The sequence below is a fragment of the Prinia subflava genome, chromosome 1 (genome assembly GCF_021018805.1).
Source record: "Prinia subflava isolate CZ2003 ecotype Zambia chromosome 1, Cam_Psub_1.2, whole genome shotgun sequence".
NCBI classification, from domain to species: domain Eukaryota; kingdom Metazoa; phylum Chordata; class Aves; order Passeriformes; family Cisticolidae; genus Prinia; species Prinia subflava.
In genome coordinates, this window is record NC_086247.1 from 134,118,691 (window position 1) to 134,136,264 (window position 17,574).

General features: G+C 41.0%; 1 protein-coding gene and 1 long non-coding RNA gene across 7 annotated transcripts in view; one reads left to right on the plus strand and one right to left on the minus strand.

Annotated features, from left to right (window-relative positions):
• Positions 1 to 3,939, minus strand: part of LOC134558941 (uncharacterized) — a 37,135-nt gene extending 33,196 nt beyond the window's left edge. The window contains exon 1 of the long non-coding RNA XR_010082432.1: positions 3,357 to 3,939. This is a non-coding gene — a long non-coding RNA (uncharacterized LOC134558941). The remainder of the gene's footprint in view (positions 1 to 3,356) is intronic.
• Positions 3,940 to 7,535: 3,596 nt separating this feature from the next.
• CACNB2 (calcium voltage-gated channel auxiliary subunit beta 2) overlaps positions 7,536 to 17,574 on the plus strand; it is a 247,575-nt gene continuing 237,536 nt past the window's right edge. For 5 of the 6 annotated variants that reach the window (XM_063413311.1, XM_063413330.1, XM_063413337.1 and 2 more), the window contains exon 1: positions 7,658 to 7,885. In XM_063413311.1, the coding sequence (XP_063269381.1) occupies positions 7,790 to 7,885 (96 nt within the window). In that variant the 5' untranslated portion in view covers positions 7,658 to 7,789. Of the gene's footprint in view, positions 7,638 to 7,657; positions 7,886 to 17,574 lie in introns of those variants that run through there. The other variant, XM_063413356.1, reaches the window with a different exon arrangement.

Genomic DNA, 17,574 nt, shown 5'->3' on the forward strand with positions numbered 1-17,574 from the left:
GAAACTACATGGCAAATGAAGTTGGAATTGCTGAGTCGATGACCACATTCACATGGCCTCTGCTGCCTTAGGACATTGCTGCTTCAGCAATGGTTACTGTTTGGAGAACTATTACACCTAACATACGAGTGAGAATCACGAATTAATCTTGTTTTAAACTGGTATACTGGATTTGAAACAGCAGGAGTTCAGGAGCTGATTAATGAACAATAGTTTGGCTACAAACAGCTAAAATGTTGGTTCTGATTATTTCACCATGTTTACTGTCATTGTTTTCTTTATGCTGGGTGACATATATAGCAAAACTAAATAAAACAATATTGCTTTTTGTAAAAGCATGCAACAAAGATTTTTCTAAAAGAAGCAGCCCCAGTGACCCAACATGCAGAGCACAGAGATTCACACAGGTAATTAATATTTATGACATTTGTCATACTACTTATGCAAACAGCCATTCACCTAGATGTTATTCTGTTGTTGAGAGACTTACTTTAATACACAGTGTTGTCTTTTTCCACATTTCAACTATTCTAAATGTTTTGTGTCAGCCTGTAGAAATGAAATCGTGGGGTTTTGCTATGTATTGAATAGCAGATGAGCATTCGGAAGATACAAACACATTTACTACAGCAAATACTGAATTAATGTGTATAAAGTGCTAGAAAAAAACTTGCATGAAGTGAGAATTGTGTTAGTGTTTATAAGCCATACTGAAATATGTCTGATACATGAGAAATCATGTTTGGTATTCTGGCATCCATTCAAAAATTAGTGTGGAGCACTTGGTAACTCATGAAGGGTTCTATGAAACGAATGAAGCTACATCCATGAATGATTGTCAGGACTCCTTTTGGTACCCTGATATACAGCTCATTCACAAATCTTGGAAACCTAGGGCTTAAGTAATAGCTGAACAGGAATGGTTCTCTTTTTTGATGCTTGTCTCTTCAGGTGGACATGAAAAAATTGCAGGACTTCCTGAGATTTGAGTGAATTAAGAGATGCCCACTGATTATACCAGAAAAAAAAATATAAAAAAGGAAACAAAACAACTGAAAATTTATTTGACTGTTGTCCAAACAAAGGCTGTAAAATCTCATCCGGAATATATTTTGTTCTCAGGAAAAATACTTTATGGCTAATTACCAAAGACCTCCTTTATGGCTAATTACCAAAAATCATGATCTGCTGCTTTTCTCGAGGAGGAAATTTTTAAGGCTTTGTTCATTATCACTCTTTGAAATGTATTTTTCTTCCTGTTGTGCTAGAATACACTCCATGTGTCTTTGCAACATTAGGTCTCTGGCTAACAATGTTTCTTTAGTATTTGTTGCCATGGAGCTGCCTCTGCCTATTGAATTCACCTGGGCAGACTTCAGATGGCACACCAGAGCTGCTGCAGCCTGCCACTAACACTGTCTTGAGTGACCACAGGGTTTCACAGGTGTCATAAGGAAAAGCAGCTCTGGTCAGATTTCCTGTAAAGGGATTGTTTTAAGTAATACTGAATATTTGGGGTTTTATGGATGCCTTGTGAGATCACTGATGGCCTGAAATGCCCTCCTTGAAAGAGCAATGCTTCCTCACTTTCATTCTTTGCTGCCTTTTTCAGAAATATGCATTCAGGCAACTGAACCCAAGATCGAACATGGAGGTGTTTCACCATGGCTTTCACCAGGAGCAGCAGCTCCTGCACTCCCAGCTGGACTAGTACAGAGTGGCTTGGTTTTTAATGTCCTGGGTGGCACAGCCTTGGACAACAATACATTAGCTGTAGCTTTTAATAGATATGTGATTTTTAGAAGTTGATCCTTTCCTAATATTTTTTATAAGTGTAATTCCATCATGAGGAAAAGAATTTTTTTTAAAAAAAGATATGTCTATTTCAAGGTATTCCTCCTACAAAACAGACCAGAGCAAATTTGAAGGGAAACTTATTTTCTTAGCATGTAATGATATAAGGAAACCAAACGGATTTGAGAAACGTTATAGGAAGTATTTGAGGGTGCATTTTAAAATACATGGTTTCAAAATAATATAAAAGCATATATTTACTTTCAAAATGTATAGTACATTTGATTGATACATGCCACTGTTTTCTTCTTTGCACATGACTGGGATCAAAATGCTGCTATTAGTCTTTTGGCATTTTTTTTCCAGCTAAGTCAGATGGGATGCTCTTGCAATGTTACAACAGAAAATTATTATGTCAGTACTAACTTGGTTTTTAGATTTTTGAAGGACAATTCAAGGATAGTTATTTCAATAAAATTCAGGGCAGCACAGAGTCAGAGAAGATGGTGGAACTTCATGTGAAGGTGAATGAAATGCACCATTTCATGTTTCAGGGGCACAAAAGGTTTCCCTTGAAAATTTTTCTCTGGAAATAGATAAGTTGGTTTTGAAGGCAATTAATTGACTGGCTATTATAGCACTTACATCACAGTGTTACTGTGACTGATGATATTGTATTTCTCTGAATATTTTTTTTATAACACTTGGAAGGGTGCTGTACTGAAAATCATTTTCTTACAAAATAAGAACTTCAGTTTTAGTAAAGACTGTGTGAAAGTTGAGCAAAAGAGGCTTAGAGAAAAAGGAGGAACAAACAAAAGCTTGAAGACTTGTCTTTCCTTAACTCCTTTTGCTGCATAAACTCAAAGTACTTACCAAAAATTACTTTTCTGAAATCAAATCAGTGTTATTCTGCAGTAATGTTCTCAAAACCAAGCCTTTGCACTTTGATGTTTATACCTAGGCTGCCTTAAGGGTTGGTGTGCAGCCAGGAAGGAATTTTTCAGCCCTGCTCTGAGTTGTGTATCCCTGCTGTCTCTCTTTCCCCTTTCACCCCGGCAGTTGCACTACCCTGTGGTAGGATGGCTCATGGAGATAAAGCAGCAGATTTGCCCTATGGAAAGGTAATTAATTTTCTGCAACATTTTATCTTTAATTCTTGAGTGGAGTCCCTCCTGCTCCAAGAGCCAAGCAGTGTGCCATGGAGGATCAGATTTGCACAGCCAAGGCAGGGAGGGAGGGAAATGACATCTGGCAAATGCTCACTGTTAAAACTGACTTGATGGCAGCATGGAGTGGTGCCATCATCGATTGCACTTCAGATCTGTGCATGTATAAATTGGCAAAGAATTCCAGCACTCTCAGACGTATTAACTCTGCCAGCAGCCTTGGTAGCGATGAGTTAACTGTCAACCACATTGATGGGTTTGCCATCCTCACAATGTCTAGACGTTGTCACTGTCTTTTCTTACATCATTTATTCTGAATGAAGTTTTGCCTCAATGCTATAAATAAATGATTACTGGGTTGAAAAAAGAAAAAAACCAAAAAACAAAACCTACCCCAAAGCAGAGAAGCCCAAACTGAGCGCAGGGCTCAATGATGGGTGGAGGAAAGGCCATCCTCAAGGAGCTGTGGAGAGCTTGGATGCTGTCCTTGGACACAGGCCACACACAATCTATTGAAATCTGTCTCTCATGTCAGTAACTCACATGGGCTGAACATATTTGTGGGTGAGAATGCTACAAAGCCTTTTTGTGCTCTTGTGATTCAAGTATTTAATAAGAGCAAAATGATGCTATAAATAGGAACACCATAGTTGGTAAGGACTGGGGATACAAAAGGAGATATGCAGTCTCAGTTATGACAGGAGAGCAAAGAAAAAGCAAAGAAAATATCAACTGAAACCAGCAACTTCTGCAGAAGTGCTTAATCAAACATGAACTTTGTATACAACCCATCGACAGCAGATGAGCCTCCCCAAAGTGAACAGCTTGCGAGCGGGAGCGTGCCTTTTTTGGTCACGTTTTGCAAAGGGCTGAAAATATGTGCTTAGTAGGTGTTGTGGCTTTTTCAAGTATTGCGAGCCTTTCTGTGCATCAAAAGCATTTTTGCCAGTGTTTATGTAGTGCTCCTATCTTCCATCATGCAGAAACCTTCCTCCTTCCGATCCTCTCTTCTCCTGGGTACATTGTAACAGTATCAATCAAGGCTTGCTTGGGTGCATGGCACCCATATCCCAGAATAAAACATTACAAACACGAGCTGGGAGAATGGATCAGTTCATTAAATCCTGCCAGGTGGTGGTGTGCTCTGATGCACACTGATAACAGATTCGAAAGCGAGCCTGTCTGGAGTGGTTTTGTTCAGACTTGTGAAAGATAAGGTACTAAAATAAGAGGAATCCCTTCAATTTGCACTTGTGACAGGCAGCTTCCAGTTTATCACTGAAAAAGACGAACTATGTCTGTTTTGAGATATTAAAACTAAGTAATCAAGTGAATTCTTTTTTTCAAAATATTGAATTTCTGGCTACAATCGTTTTAGACAGGAGGTATCACAGACTAATAGATGGCTAGCATTTCTTTTTACCTGGAAGTCTTAAAGAAATTCTCTATATCAGAGCTTTAAACATGTGCACAGCTAGGAGCATTTTACTAGTTTCATAAGAATAATTGTAAGCTCACTGGTCTATATTTGTGCAAGTTTCTAATGAAATCCCTTGGGTCTGAGTTATTAGCTTTTAGCTGCATTTGCACAAATATCAGCCAAGCCTCCTTGGCCTGTTTTTGCACATTTAGGTGAAGGTTATAGGCTAAACAAAACATGTACAGCAAGTACAAAATATGTACTTGCTAAACAAAACATGTACCCACAACATGGGTACAAAGGTTAGGACATGATGCTGACACCACATTCTTATACTGGTAGTAAAGAACAATTAAATATGCAAAGTCATACAGCCCTCCTTGCTTTAAAAGAACCTCTAAACTCTCATGCAAAAAAACCCAGCTATTTTTGGCACCCAAATCAGGTTATCCTGTTTGTCAGCCTAGGCTTTTGGTTTGTGTGTGGTGGTGGTTTTTTGGTGGGATTTTTGTTTTGTTTTGTTTTGTTTTTAAGCCCTAAGAACAAAACAGCTTGTGTTTTCTTCTGGTTTTCTAACATTTACATGTTTATAAAAATCCAAATAAGCATGCACAACACCTCTCCATTGCAGATAAAAGTGTAAATAAATGCAGCAGAGTGATTTTCTTCTGAGAAGGGGTTAGGCATACCAGGTTGCTTTTCCCCTTGAGAAAGAACAAGCTATTTAGAGTCTCTGCACATTGTTCTTACACATTGACCCTTATCCTGGAGCAGATGTGGCCAAAAACAGCATGCAGAGGGATGACTACATGCATATGTGTTCAGCTGAAGGATTTTCACTGCACATTTCAAGGTTAGAGAACTTGGATTAACTGCTGAACCAAGGGGGTGAAACAGAATAAAATACTTACAATTATTTTTCTATGCTAATCTTCCAGCCACTCATTACATCAAGGCAATGAATGATAATTACTGCTAAAGAACAGTTATGTACTGAGTATTTTTCTCAGAAAGAAAAAACAAATAAACTTACTAAAAATTCAGATGTTATATGTGTGTGTAAGGGGAACTTCTCTGAGTCTTTGCTTTCTATAGACCCTATATGTATGTACATAAATGAGCAAAATCATTACCATTACATTTTATAATGGAAAGAACAAAAAAGACAAACTAATCATAAAATATATGACCAAGCACACCAAAAATGAACTTCAATTGACATATTCAAGCTCTAATTTATAAGAGACTAGAAATACTGTTTCAATCCAGATTCACAATTTATGGTTTTAGAAATGGTAATGTTTCAAATATGATCACTACTACTCTTACAGAAGGATGGTACACTTAAAAAAATGCTCATATTTATACATTCTTTACAAAGTGAAAATCCAGAAGGCAATGTGAAGGGCCACTGTTACATGATTAAGTAACTTCCACTCCCTTCTCTGTGTGAGAGAGAACAGGCAATCCCTGACAGATGCCTGAAAATCTACCAAGTAAATGTACTGAATCATGGTACAAGTGCCTTTCCTGGAGCATGCCTCAAAACAGAAGGATAAATTGTTCCAAGCTATAAAGGTGTTAGAAATTAAAAGACAACATCTTTCAATAATAATATGCCACTCAGCAGTCATTAACACGAATACCATGTTTAGGTTTTTCAGTAAATTCCTTAATAATGACAATAGTCACAAAAAGTAATTCCATTTAAACAATCTAATTTTTCACAGAAAAAACTACTTCAAGGTCTCTATTAGAGGATGAAGTATGCATTTTTTCACACCAAATGTCTAAAAAAAAAAATCTTTTTGGTTATAACCACTTGAAAAACATCTGGAAGCAGTCCATGCTCCAGCATCTGTATAGTTTCAGGATTGTTGAGCATCTCTATTGAGTTAGTTGAGTGAAAGTTAAATAAACCCCACACTTTTCACTTTAAATTAAAGTTCTGTTTTGTTACGGACAACACCTTAAAATTTCTAGAAAATAATTTTAAAATGTTGTCTTCAAAAATAAATAAAAAACTTTTTGGGTAAGTGAAAGTTCTTAAAACCTCAGTGCACTTTGTCTTGCAGAGTAAGTTAATTCCTTCACAAAGAAATGGGCAGTTCCTGTAAGATTTTCACTGTTCTTATGAGAAAATCCATAGGAGTAAGCTAATTCAGAAAGGAAGCTTATAAGCTCTTATGAAAAACTAAATAAATCAACAATGCAATCTAGACAAAGCTTGAAATGACTTTTTGAAATTGATCTGGCTTTTGTGCTGGCTTTGGTTTGCTGGCTTCTTTTCCTGAAAGTGACTTTTATTGCTTTTAGTAATGGCTGTGATTTTAAGTGTGTGACATTAAGCCAGTCAGTTTCTAGAGTTAGTTTTCACTGTTTGCAATCAGCTGATGAGAAATTTCACAAACATCACAAAATGATTCTGAAAACGTAAGTGTCCCTCTCATGCTGCATGGGGCATGGCTTGGTCCATCCAGTGAAGGAAAGGTGTCAGCCCACTGTGGCCTTCTCGGGGTCAGAGGTTTCGGTCTCTATCAGGACAGCCACTGAGTCGGCTGTCATAAAGTGATCTGTCATTCACAAGACATGACAGACTATCTCAGGGTGGAGGGTGATTTTCCCAGATCCGGTTTCGAACAGGTCTTTCAAAACCTCCAGTGGGCTGCCTGATGGCACGACTGAGATTGTGCAGCTACAGGTTATATAAAATTAGCGGGCTTCATCTCACAAATCCCTTGTTGATACGTGCACAGGAACCTTCAAGTACAGGCGAGAACCCCATCAACACGAGAGACCCACGGAACTTTCTCTGTCCAAGCGCGGCTTTGCTCACTAACGCCACAGGTCAGCCGCTGCGGGCTGAGGCAGGCGGTGCCGTGCGGCCACGCTCCAGACATGGGGCAGGGCTGAGGGAAGAGCAGGCCCTGACTGCCCCCTGTACCCCGGGCAGGAGCCCCAACTTCGCCGCTCGGCCGCGTTCGGCTCGGCCCGGCGCGGGGCCCGGCGCGGAGCCCGGCGCCGCCCCGCCCGGCGCTGCCGGAGGGAGATGCTCGCTGTCACTTTCCCTCTTCCCCACGCACCGCCCCCTGCCCTCCCCCGCGCCCGCCGCCGGCGCTGCCCCGTCCCCGGCGCTAGCGCTCCCCGCCGGCAGCAGGCAGGGCTGGGCTGGGCAGAGCGGAGCGGAGCCGGGCTGGGCAGGGCCGCCCGCCCGCTCCTCGCCATGGCCGGGCACTGAGCGGCGCCCGCCGCCCCGGCTCGGCTCGGCTCGGCTCGGCTCGGCTCGGCTCGGCTCGGCTCGGCTCGGCTCGGCTCGGCTCGGCTCGGCTCGGCTCGGCTCGGCTCGGCTCGGCTCGGCTCTGTCCCGCCGAGGGGCTCGGCGCCCGGCCGCCCGCTCTGCTCGCCAATGGTGCAGAGCGACATGTCCAAATCGCCTCCCAGCCCGGCGCAGGAGGTGCCGATGGAGCTGCTGGACAATCCCCTGCCCGCGGCGGCAGCGCAGGTACCGCGGGGCTCGGCGGGCCGGGCGGGGGCGCGGGCAGCGCGGCGGGGCTGCTCCCCCAGCTCCCCGTCCTGCAACTTGGGCCAGCGCCGACAGAAAAGTTTGAGGGTTCCCTAAGGCGCCCGAAACCCTGTCTTGGCCCCCACCCTGAAATGCCCTTTAATTAACATACATGGGATGCTCCGTGCCATAGAAGCACCGTAAGTCCAAAGAACCTTGCGGTTATTTGGAGGATGAATATGTGAGAATACATTGCTGCTGAGCGGATCTTCCGCACATGTATGACTGGCAGGGTGAGGCTGTTTTTCCCTGCTCCGGGAACCTGTTGTATCTGTACCTGCTGCTTTCCACGCACGGCTGAAACCTCCCTCGCCTGTTCCACGGGCTGGTGGCAGTCTGTAGGTGAGAGGAGGCGATCCAGGACAGTGTTCAGAGGGAATTTTGGCGAGGCTGAAGGTGCAGATTAGAGATGCTCGATTTCCATGCAGAAGGTGGTTGTACAGTCGTCTCAGAAATTTTAACTACTCAGTTCATGTGCAGTGTTCAGGTGGATGGGTGATGAGAAGGAGGCAGGGTGAGGTACACTTAGAAAAGACTTTATGTTTTGAAAGGTTGTTTCTGCTTAATGTTTGAATGTTGCATAATATCTACAAGTTTGCAATAGTTGGCTACAAAGACTTCAGAGTGCTGTTTTTGAACCCAGGAAAAAGGTAAAATCCGGTAGTAAAATATGATTGTGTGTATTTCAGATTACAAACATGCATGTTTTTGTTAGGACAGAGGTTTTTTCCTTTAGGGGTGCAGTTTTTACTGTTGCTGCCAAAGCTGTCTCTGATGCTTTGTTTGAGAAGGTGTCCAGCTTTGTCCCAGAAGTGCTTGATTGGCAGAGGAAGATGCTGTCAGTCTGTCAGCAGCCTTGGTGATTGATCTTTACTTACTCAGGCCCGGTGACAGCAGAACAAGATCCAGGCACTGAGGCAGAGACTGGGTTAAACTAAAAAAGAAAAAGTCTCTCTTTGGATGGGAATTTGTCAGTAGCCTCCAAGCACAGAACAGACATTTCAGTAGGGCCATATGTTTTGCCAGCTTCTCTAGAAACAGTTGCAAGGGGGCAAATTTCTGACCTACAAATGCCTCCCCTTTCTATATCTTTTCAGCCTTAAGCACAGAATCAGTGACTGTCAAATCATATGGTGCCTCTCTGCTGTGGACAAATGTCAAATACAGATCATAAAATTGATTTTTCACCCCTCCTTTTTACTAAGCTTACAGAACCTATGTTTAGAGAGGAAGAATATTTTGCTAACACCCACGTTATTTATGTTTCAGGTAATGCATTTATATTCTGTTTTATAAAACAGGTTTCTGAACATTCACAGCCAAAAAGATTCACTTCTTAAGACAGTAGTAATACAGCTATTTGGTTCAGAGATGTTTTTCAGTTTTTGGAAACAAAGTCATTAGGCAGAACAGGAATCATCTTCTCAATATGTACTTGTTTCAGTCATACATAAATAAACCTTTAGTATAGAGGAAATAAGATTATGGAAACAAAAGAGCCCTTTGTCTGAATAATAATGCAAGTTAATTCCTTAACAAGCACTGTATTTAAAGACAATTATTTTGATTTGAATTTTTGTTCCATGAATATTTAAAAAAACCCAGTATTGTTAAATCTTCCTGCTTTAGACCACACTCCCAGTGAGGAGAAGCTTAATGAGGACATGTGAATCATCGAGTAGATTGCCTACAGGTGCTTCAGTTATGTGCACCACTATCTTTTTCACTAAGGTAGTTAAATATCAATCCTAGAAACATTTCCTGCCAAATAATCTCAGGGAATGTCAGGGAAAAAAACCCAAACCAACATGCAAGCTTACGGAGTGATGTCACTCCTGAAAGTGTTCACTCAGAAGTGCTTCTTCTGGGAATTATGATTTAGTGAAATGTTATTGAGGAGCCTTTATAGAGTTGTACCAAGTCACAGCAATTCTCTTATGTGAGAATTTTACTTTTGCAAAGCTGAGACTTCTTTTAACCTATCTTAACACCATGGTCAATATCTTGGATTGTGCCTGTCCATCCATTTTGGCCAAACTTCTCACCATGTTGTGGAGGAATGAATAAAGTTAACACTCTAGAAGTAGCTCACTTAAAGGGTAGTTAAATATGTGAAATATTCCTAGACAACATCTGTGTAAAATTTATTTATTTTCATAATGCATTTTCCTAACAAGATCTGCAAGCAAAAGAAAATCTCTTTGGGTGTTGACCATGACAGTTATACCGTATTTTTCCAGGGAAGTTCTTTGCAACTGGGACAAGATATTGGTGTATTTTTCTGTATTACCTAAGGTTCTGTGGCTTTTAGGTCCATATGACTGTAAAAACATAGTTCTAGTTATAGTTCAGTGTGGTCTTAGTCTTAGATAGATGTTGGTCTTAGATGGAGTTGCAATATAGTTTCAGATGTCCAGTTTTATCCAGGCAAACCTGCATGCTAACCATCACACTGTGGACTTCTTCACAATGTCCAGGTATATGTCAGTGCTAAGTGGTGGCTTTAGGTGTGGCCCTTTTGTAATAAAATCAGCATTAGGTTTTCTGAAAGAGAAGAAGCAAACTGTTCAAATGTATCAGTGTTCGATGATTGGTTTTGGTGGGTTTCTTTTTTAATCAATCCCAATCTTTTTAGTTCTTTGTTTAAAGAATCCCTTTTTTTTCAGGAATCTGAATTGGTAGAATATTCAGTTTAATAACTTTAATTAACCCAGATACTATTCTAATTTGTTTGTGATAGAACATAGCACATTAATGCCTTTCCATGGTAACTCTTAGCCTCTTTTTTCCCCTTGCTCCCATGTAATTTTCTTATGATCCTACTTCAGAGTCCTTTGGTCCTCAAAAATCATTAGATTCAATTTCTGTTGCTCTTTCTCATCATAAAGCTTCCTGTGCTGTGCATTAGGGACAGTCATAGCAAATCAGATGAGCAAATGACACAAAGATATTTCAAAGAAAATGCAATGAAACCTTCTATCAAGCAATTACAGACTACCTTGTGGAGGGAGAAGGTATCTTACACTGCATGAATTCTTCCCTGTTCCTCGTTATTATTTTCCTCCTGTTCTTTTTTTTGCTTGCTTATGCGTCATCTGTCAGTGCACGTCCTAACAACCTGACACTTTTTAAGTGAAAACAATTCACTTCTTGATTGTTTTCTCCAGCTCTTTCACCTGCATTTAGATTTCCTCCGTTACATGGTACTGCTGAAGGCTTCTGCCTTCCCAGTGTAAAGGTTTCATCATCCCTGGAGTGCTTGGCTTGTTTTTCAGGTTGCATTGCAGAAGGTAAACTAATGCATGAGGCTAGGGGATAGGCTTGTTCAGTTTTCCTTCTGTATCAACTACAATTGATGTAAAGGTGAATTTCAGAGTGCTGTGCATGTGGTGACTCCAGAAAATCAGCTTAGTTGCAGGCTCTTACATGGGCTGCTGTGAGATTCCTTCCTGAATCTCCAGCTACCTTCTCATTTGTCTAGCACCATCCCTTCACTGCCTGCCTTGTGGTAATGAGGAATGGAAAAATATCCAGAGATTTATTCTCAGCAGATTAATCACACTGCCCTCTGCTGCTTTCAGCTGAGTTGATTTATCACAATTCATACCGTGTTTACCTGTTCTTCAAACAAACATTTTGCAACCCTGTATCTCCCAGTACTGACTTGCAAGAATACTTTGTAAGCCACAAAAAACCCCAAAGTTTATATCCCTTTGCACACCTAAATAATACCAATACCTGTTTGTTATAGAGGCATGGAAGGTTTTCCTCTCTTCTGGCAGCATCCCTAGAAGGCAGATCCAATGTGGCAGCAGTTCAGGGCAGGATATCCAAACCAAGGAGAGATAATTCCATTCACTGGACTTCCTCATGGCCTCAGCAAGAGGTAGTGTTTTCTCTCTCGATGTGGTGACCTCCCTTCAGTGTTGTATTCCTTACTGACAAAAATAAATTTTAATAGTCCTTCACTGAAGGAAGCCCTTCAGGGTTCAGCTATTACTTTTCTGATAATTCTCTGCTCTTTGGGGGTTTTTTGCGTTATCCTGTACTCAAGCAATAAAAGGTGATTTTGCATGCTCATCTCTCATCTCTTCCAGAGATATTTTCCACTTGGGTATTACACATTATCAGCATAAATGGGATGTAATAGTTGTTCTTTACATGATCCTAAAGTCTAAAATCCCTCTGAAACAGTTCAGCAGTTTCATTCCTAACTTATTTATTAGGTAACTATCTTCTAGAGGAAATCTCTGGTTTTGTCTTGTTTTGTCTCTATGGATGAAAAGCTCCTCTGCTATTCCCAGACTGGCTGCTCTGGAGTCTCAGTTACATTTCTATGCTACTTTTACTCAGGTCTCTCCTTTGATGGGATAGAAGAGTTTAAAAATCTCTCAAAATTGCCTGCCCTGCCCTCCAAGGGCTTGCCTTGGTCTCTGTGCTCTGTGCAGACCCTCAGCAGAGGGAAGCTGTCTCATAGCTGGCTGTTGGTCCCTGCAGGCATCCTTCTGTCACAGAGGGAGATCTCTTTCTGTTTGCTTGTGCAAGTGAAATACAGCAATCCGTGGAGAGCAGGTGGGGAGGTGCAGGCACGTGGCCACAGCTGTAGTTGCCAGTTTTTTAAAGGCTGCAGGAGGCACAGTAGGGTTTGGGCATGAGCTTCAGCCCCTTCTGCTGCTGTGTGCTCCTGTTCAGCTGAGGTGGGAGCTGACATCTTCATCTCTGGCATTACAAATAGGCGTGCAGCAGGTTTGCACTGAGGTGGCTTTCCAAGCCACTGGGGAGGAGGAGAGCCAGCCAAGTTCCCAGCTTCTTGTCTGGCAGGTGGAAACTGCCAGATGACCTGGGCTGAGGCCAGGGTGAGAGCACTGGGAGATGGCTTACAGGTGTAGGAACTGGTGAGAATAGGGCTGATCCTGGATGCAGTGTTGGCAAGGCTTTACCACAGGCCAGCAGAAAAGAGCATCTAAGATTAAACCATTACAGATTGCTTGGCAGAAATTAGTTTTCTTTCAATGGTGAAAAAGAAGCATCTATCAAATACTTATTTATGTATTTATGAATTAAATTTGCAAGTTTTGAGAAGAGAATTATTTGTGGAGGTTTAGGGGGTTTTGTTTGCTTGTTTGGATGGATTTTTGTTTTGGTGTAGGTGTAGGATTTTATAAAATGACTGTGAAATGGACTCTGCGGACTGTCCCTGTAGTTGTGTGAACTTAATGACCGTATTGGAGATGCTCAATTTGATGGGAGTCCTGAGGGGGAGTCCTGTCTTTCCTGAGTCTTTTCCCAATTGCAAAAATTGTTTGTTTGGAGAAATCCTGGTTTGAAACCTAAGCTAGGGATTCTTTTCTGTTTTGGGGACATGAGTCCTCTGGCAAGCCTTTGCTGAAGGTATGTCACAGAGCAGGGTGCCTGTCCTGGGGCTGCACTGGTGCTGACCACATAAGGTGACTCAAAACCCCACTCCTGAGGCAGAGTTAGGTCAGGATATGTCACTGTAGCCTACCTTGCCCTCTTGCCCTCATTCCCATCCTGGAAGGGAGCTGTGGATTGGTGGGGAACACATCACCAAGGTCTTGCACATCTCCCAGCCCTTCCAGGCTGTGTGGTCAGAAAGCTGACCTCTAACTCCTTTATGAGATTAGTATGATTTGTGGTGCAAAAATCAGAAATATTCATGTCATGAGGGCGGGTGTGGGGTGTTGCAGCTATGCAGCTGATGCTGGAAGGTTTGATTTCTGAGTGGTAGCAAGCCTGGCCAGTGGTCAGAAAGGGCCCACGAGGTCTAATCTACAGGAATATTTGTTTCCTTGTTGTGAGGAATGCTTAAGGGGGCAGTGGGTGATCTTTTAAGGAAAGGATGGAGCTGGATGCATATATTCTGCACTGTCCTGATGTGCTGCGTATGGAACATGGGCATCTTTAGGTATTTTTGAAGCTTTTGCATGGGAAGGAAAATACTTGCATTTCTGACCTTGTAGATTGAAGGATCAATTCCCTGATCCTTCAGGGGGGGTCACTTTTACCTGTAGGTGTTCTTTTGATTTTTGTAATTGGTCCCTTCTTTATCTGAGATGATGTAAATTCAGTGTAGATCTGAAATTTTGTTTTCTGGTTTTGCTTTTTCCAATTTATTTCTTCCATCTTTGTATAAGGACCTGGCTTGGTGTCAATGACTCTACTGCCTAAGTCATCTGTACCCTTCCTTCATGAAACCAGTTTTTAAGGGTTTGCCTCTGCCACCAGTCTCAATCACTGGTGCTGTTTTACCTATGATAAATAGTGAAGGTTCAGACTCATCCTTTGTGTAGTCCTCACCATTGTTTTGCTATAAAATACCATTAGAGTGGTTACTGGTGAAGGGCATTTTAAAACTCTGACTGAAGAGCAGTTCCCTGGTTGTGGATAGTTGGTAATTTTAAATGTTTTATATTTCCTCTTCCAGATGATAGTATTTTGCCTACGGGGATAAATGATGCCTTCTGCTTTTCATGTGTGTTACAGGATTAAATGTTATGGGTGCATGTGTTTTATGTGTTGAGACAGAACCTCATTAAAATTAAAGGGTTTCACTGAGCAACATTGATCTCATCTGTTTACAATAACAAGTAATTGTGTATAAAACTGTTAATTATCAGGAAAGTGCAATGTATGCCTTTAATGCTTCGTATGATTCCCGTATTTAATTTGATTACATGGGTTGAATAATAGTTGCACAATGCACTTTGTAATCAGAGTTGGAAAGCAAAGTCTTTCTTTGCTTTGTTAAGTATTGGTTGATGAAGTGGTTTTTACAAAACTACTTTAGTTTGGGTTTTTGGTAAAGTTTCACATTGTTTTCCAGGTATTTTATGAAGCTTTAGGATGTAAATGTGTTTCATTTCTTGTCTCTGGCAGCTCAGCCAATTTTAAAAGCATTTCACACATCTGACTAATAAACAAAGCTACACTTTTGATCTTGTAAACACTTACATGTATACATAACTTTATGTTTGAGTAAGATGTTCTGCTAAAATCCAGAAAGAACTTACTGTCAGCAAACGTTTTATATAAACAGGCTTGTTCACAGGGCTGGAGTCAGCTGTAGCCAGGTCAGCTGGGACAAAGGATGGTGTGCCAGCCCTGCCCTGCTGGGTTTGGAGGTTACCACCACTGGGCACTGTGTGCTGGGGTGCTGAGGTGTTTGGTCTCCAGTGGTTGTTCTGTTAGGTACAGCTCCCACATGGTTCAGAACCACTGCCCCGTGCTGCTGCTTTTACTGGCCAATGGCCTCATGTCGTGATTCAGCCCCTTATTTTTAGCTGCCTAATTGCAGCCAACTGCTGCACAGAACACAGATAAGGGAATGTATTTTAACATGAAAATCACAGTAACATATTGGGGAAAAAGGTTCTCTTTTTTATTTTTTTTTTCCTGAGAACTGAAGGTAACTGATAGATCATTGATAGATTTTTTTTTTTTTTTAACAAAGGCCTTGTTCTCACATTAAGATCTTATGGAAAAAAATACACGTGAAGAAGCAAAACATCATGACTATGACAGGACGAGTGTTCAAGCTTGTCCACATGGCAGAGATAATTCATAAATTTTAATAATATATTAGATTGTTTTGATTATGGAAAACTAATCTCATCTTCAGAAGATGATGAGATTAGCTTCAGAAGAAAGTTTCAGGCATTTCTGACTGTGGGAATAAACTTGAAAGGTGTGGAAAAAAAACGTAGTTCCCCATTAGCATCCTTTAAAATAATGAGAAGAGTCATCAAGTCCCAGTTTTCCCACAATGCAAAGTTGTCCCCCATTCTCCTGACTGAAAAGTGTTCTGTGCAAAGAAGCAGGTGTAAAACTGACTGTGCCTACAATCTGTAGCCACATCCTGCCTTCATGGCAACAGGTTTTTGTATTTAAAGTTAGTATGTAGCTCATGCTTCTGAAGAGTTTTTGCTTACAGAACACTAGAACAAAGTGCACATGTTGCTGTGCACAAAAAACCTCCTCAAACTGAAAAATCAAAGTGAGCTGCATTTGCTGTGATGTTGGCAGAAAGAAATGCTTTTTTAGTCATTGCTACACAGATAAAATGCACACTTCTCTATCTGTGCTTGTGACATATTCCTTTTTTGCTCTTACTTGTTTTACCCTCATCACTCTAGACTCAGTCCCTCTTTTGCCTTTCTCACATATTTCTGTGTTAGCAAACCAAACACTGTGATACTTTAAATAAAATAAATACTGTAGAAACTGGAGACAAATTCAGAAAGTGTGACTGTGAGAGAGAATAGGTGTACGTGCTTTTAATTGTCTCCTTGGGAATTACACAACATTGTACTGTACACCATTAATGAAATTGCCTAGATAGTGTGGTCTTCATGGACATGTTTTATATTCTTGAGCTCCTCTGTGAATATCAGAAACTCTTTATTTTTTTTTCGTAAGTATATTTCTATCTGCTTTCACAAAAATTGTAGGAAACCAGTTCAGAATATTTGTGGGTAGCTACAGACAATTAACTCAAAGTGAACCATTCAAAACAGGTAAATTTTGATTTAAAGATGTTATGTTTGAAGAATACTGCTGTCAGAGATACTTTTTATGTGTTTTAGGTACTTTGATATTCTATTAGGTGGGAAAAGACGGTTCTGGGAGAACTGTCTGTTATAACTGGAAAATATTTTTAATAATTTGCTTGTAACAGTGGTTCCAGTCTACTTTTACTCTTATTGATCTAGGAAGACCTTTTCATCACAAAAAAGTTCTTCAGTGATAAAAGACTCCTTTTAGAAATGCAACCATGTAAAAGTATTCCTGATGGAAATTTAATTTTATATTTTGAGACCTGCTGAGTTACAGTCCTAGACTCATCAGAATGTCCAATTTTTACCCCTATAATGTTCAACATCCTGACTTTTGTGTAGTTCTGCCCTAACCAGCACGTGTTGAATGTAGAATCAATTTGGGTGCCTTTCAGAAATTTCTTAAATGGCTGTTTTGTTCTGATTTTTGAAAAAATCATATGAGCCTGGCAAAACATTTTTCCCATAAATCTGGTGTTTGGGGGTACAACATTGCTTTTATTGCAGGTCATTGTTAGTTTAGTGAGATAACAGATACTGTTTTTGCTGAGAGTGCGTGTGTGGCTGACAGAACTACTGTTCCTTGAGTCATCCTTTCTAAAGGACTGATGTATTAGATTTCAACCAGTGCTCCAGACTCTCCCAGAATCGACACAGTTACAGTCTGAGATTGTTCTCTTGCATCTGGTGGAGGCAGCTTACCTGGATTTGTCAAACAATCTGGAGTTAGTAGTGGCTCTCTGTTGTCCTCCTCAGATAGTCTTAGACTGCAAAATATTAAGTCATACTTACCATATGCAGTACTGCCAAGAGCAGCACTCAGATTTTGAAGACACGATATAAAAATGTGCCAGTGTGGGGTTTTAAGTGTTTCAGCCTGCACTGGAGCCCACTCTTCCCTACCATGAGGACCAGCTCAGGCCCAAAGCTCTGAAGGTTGCACGGCCCAGAGGTGGTGTCATGGCAGAGTTTACAGTCTACACAGTCTGCACTCATTTACACAGAAATAAGTGGTTGCAATTAACATAGTTTTGAACTATCTATTTTTTTTCTTGT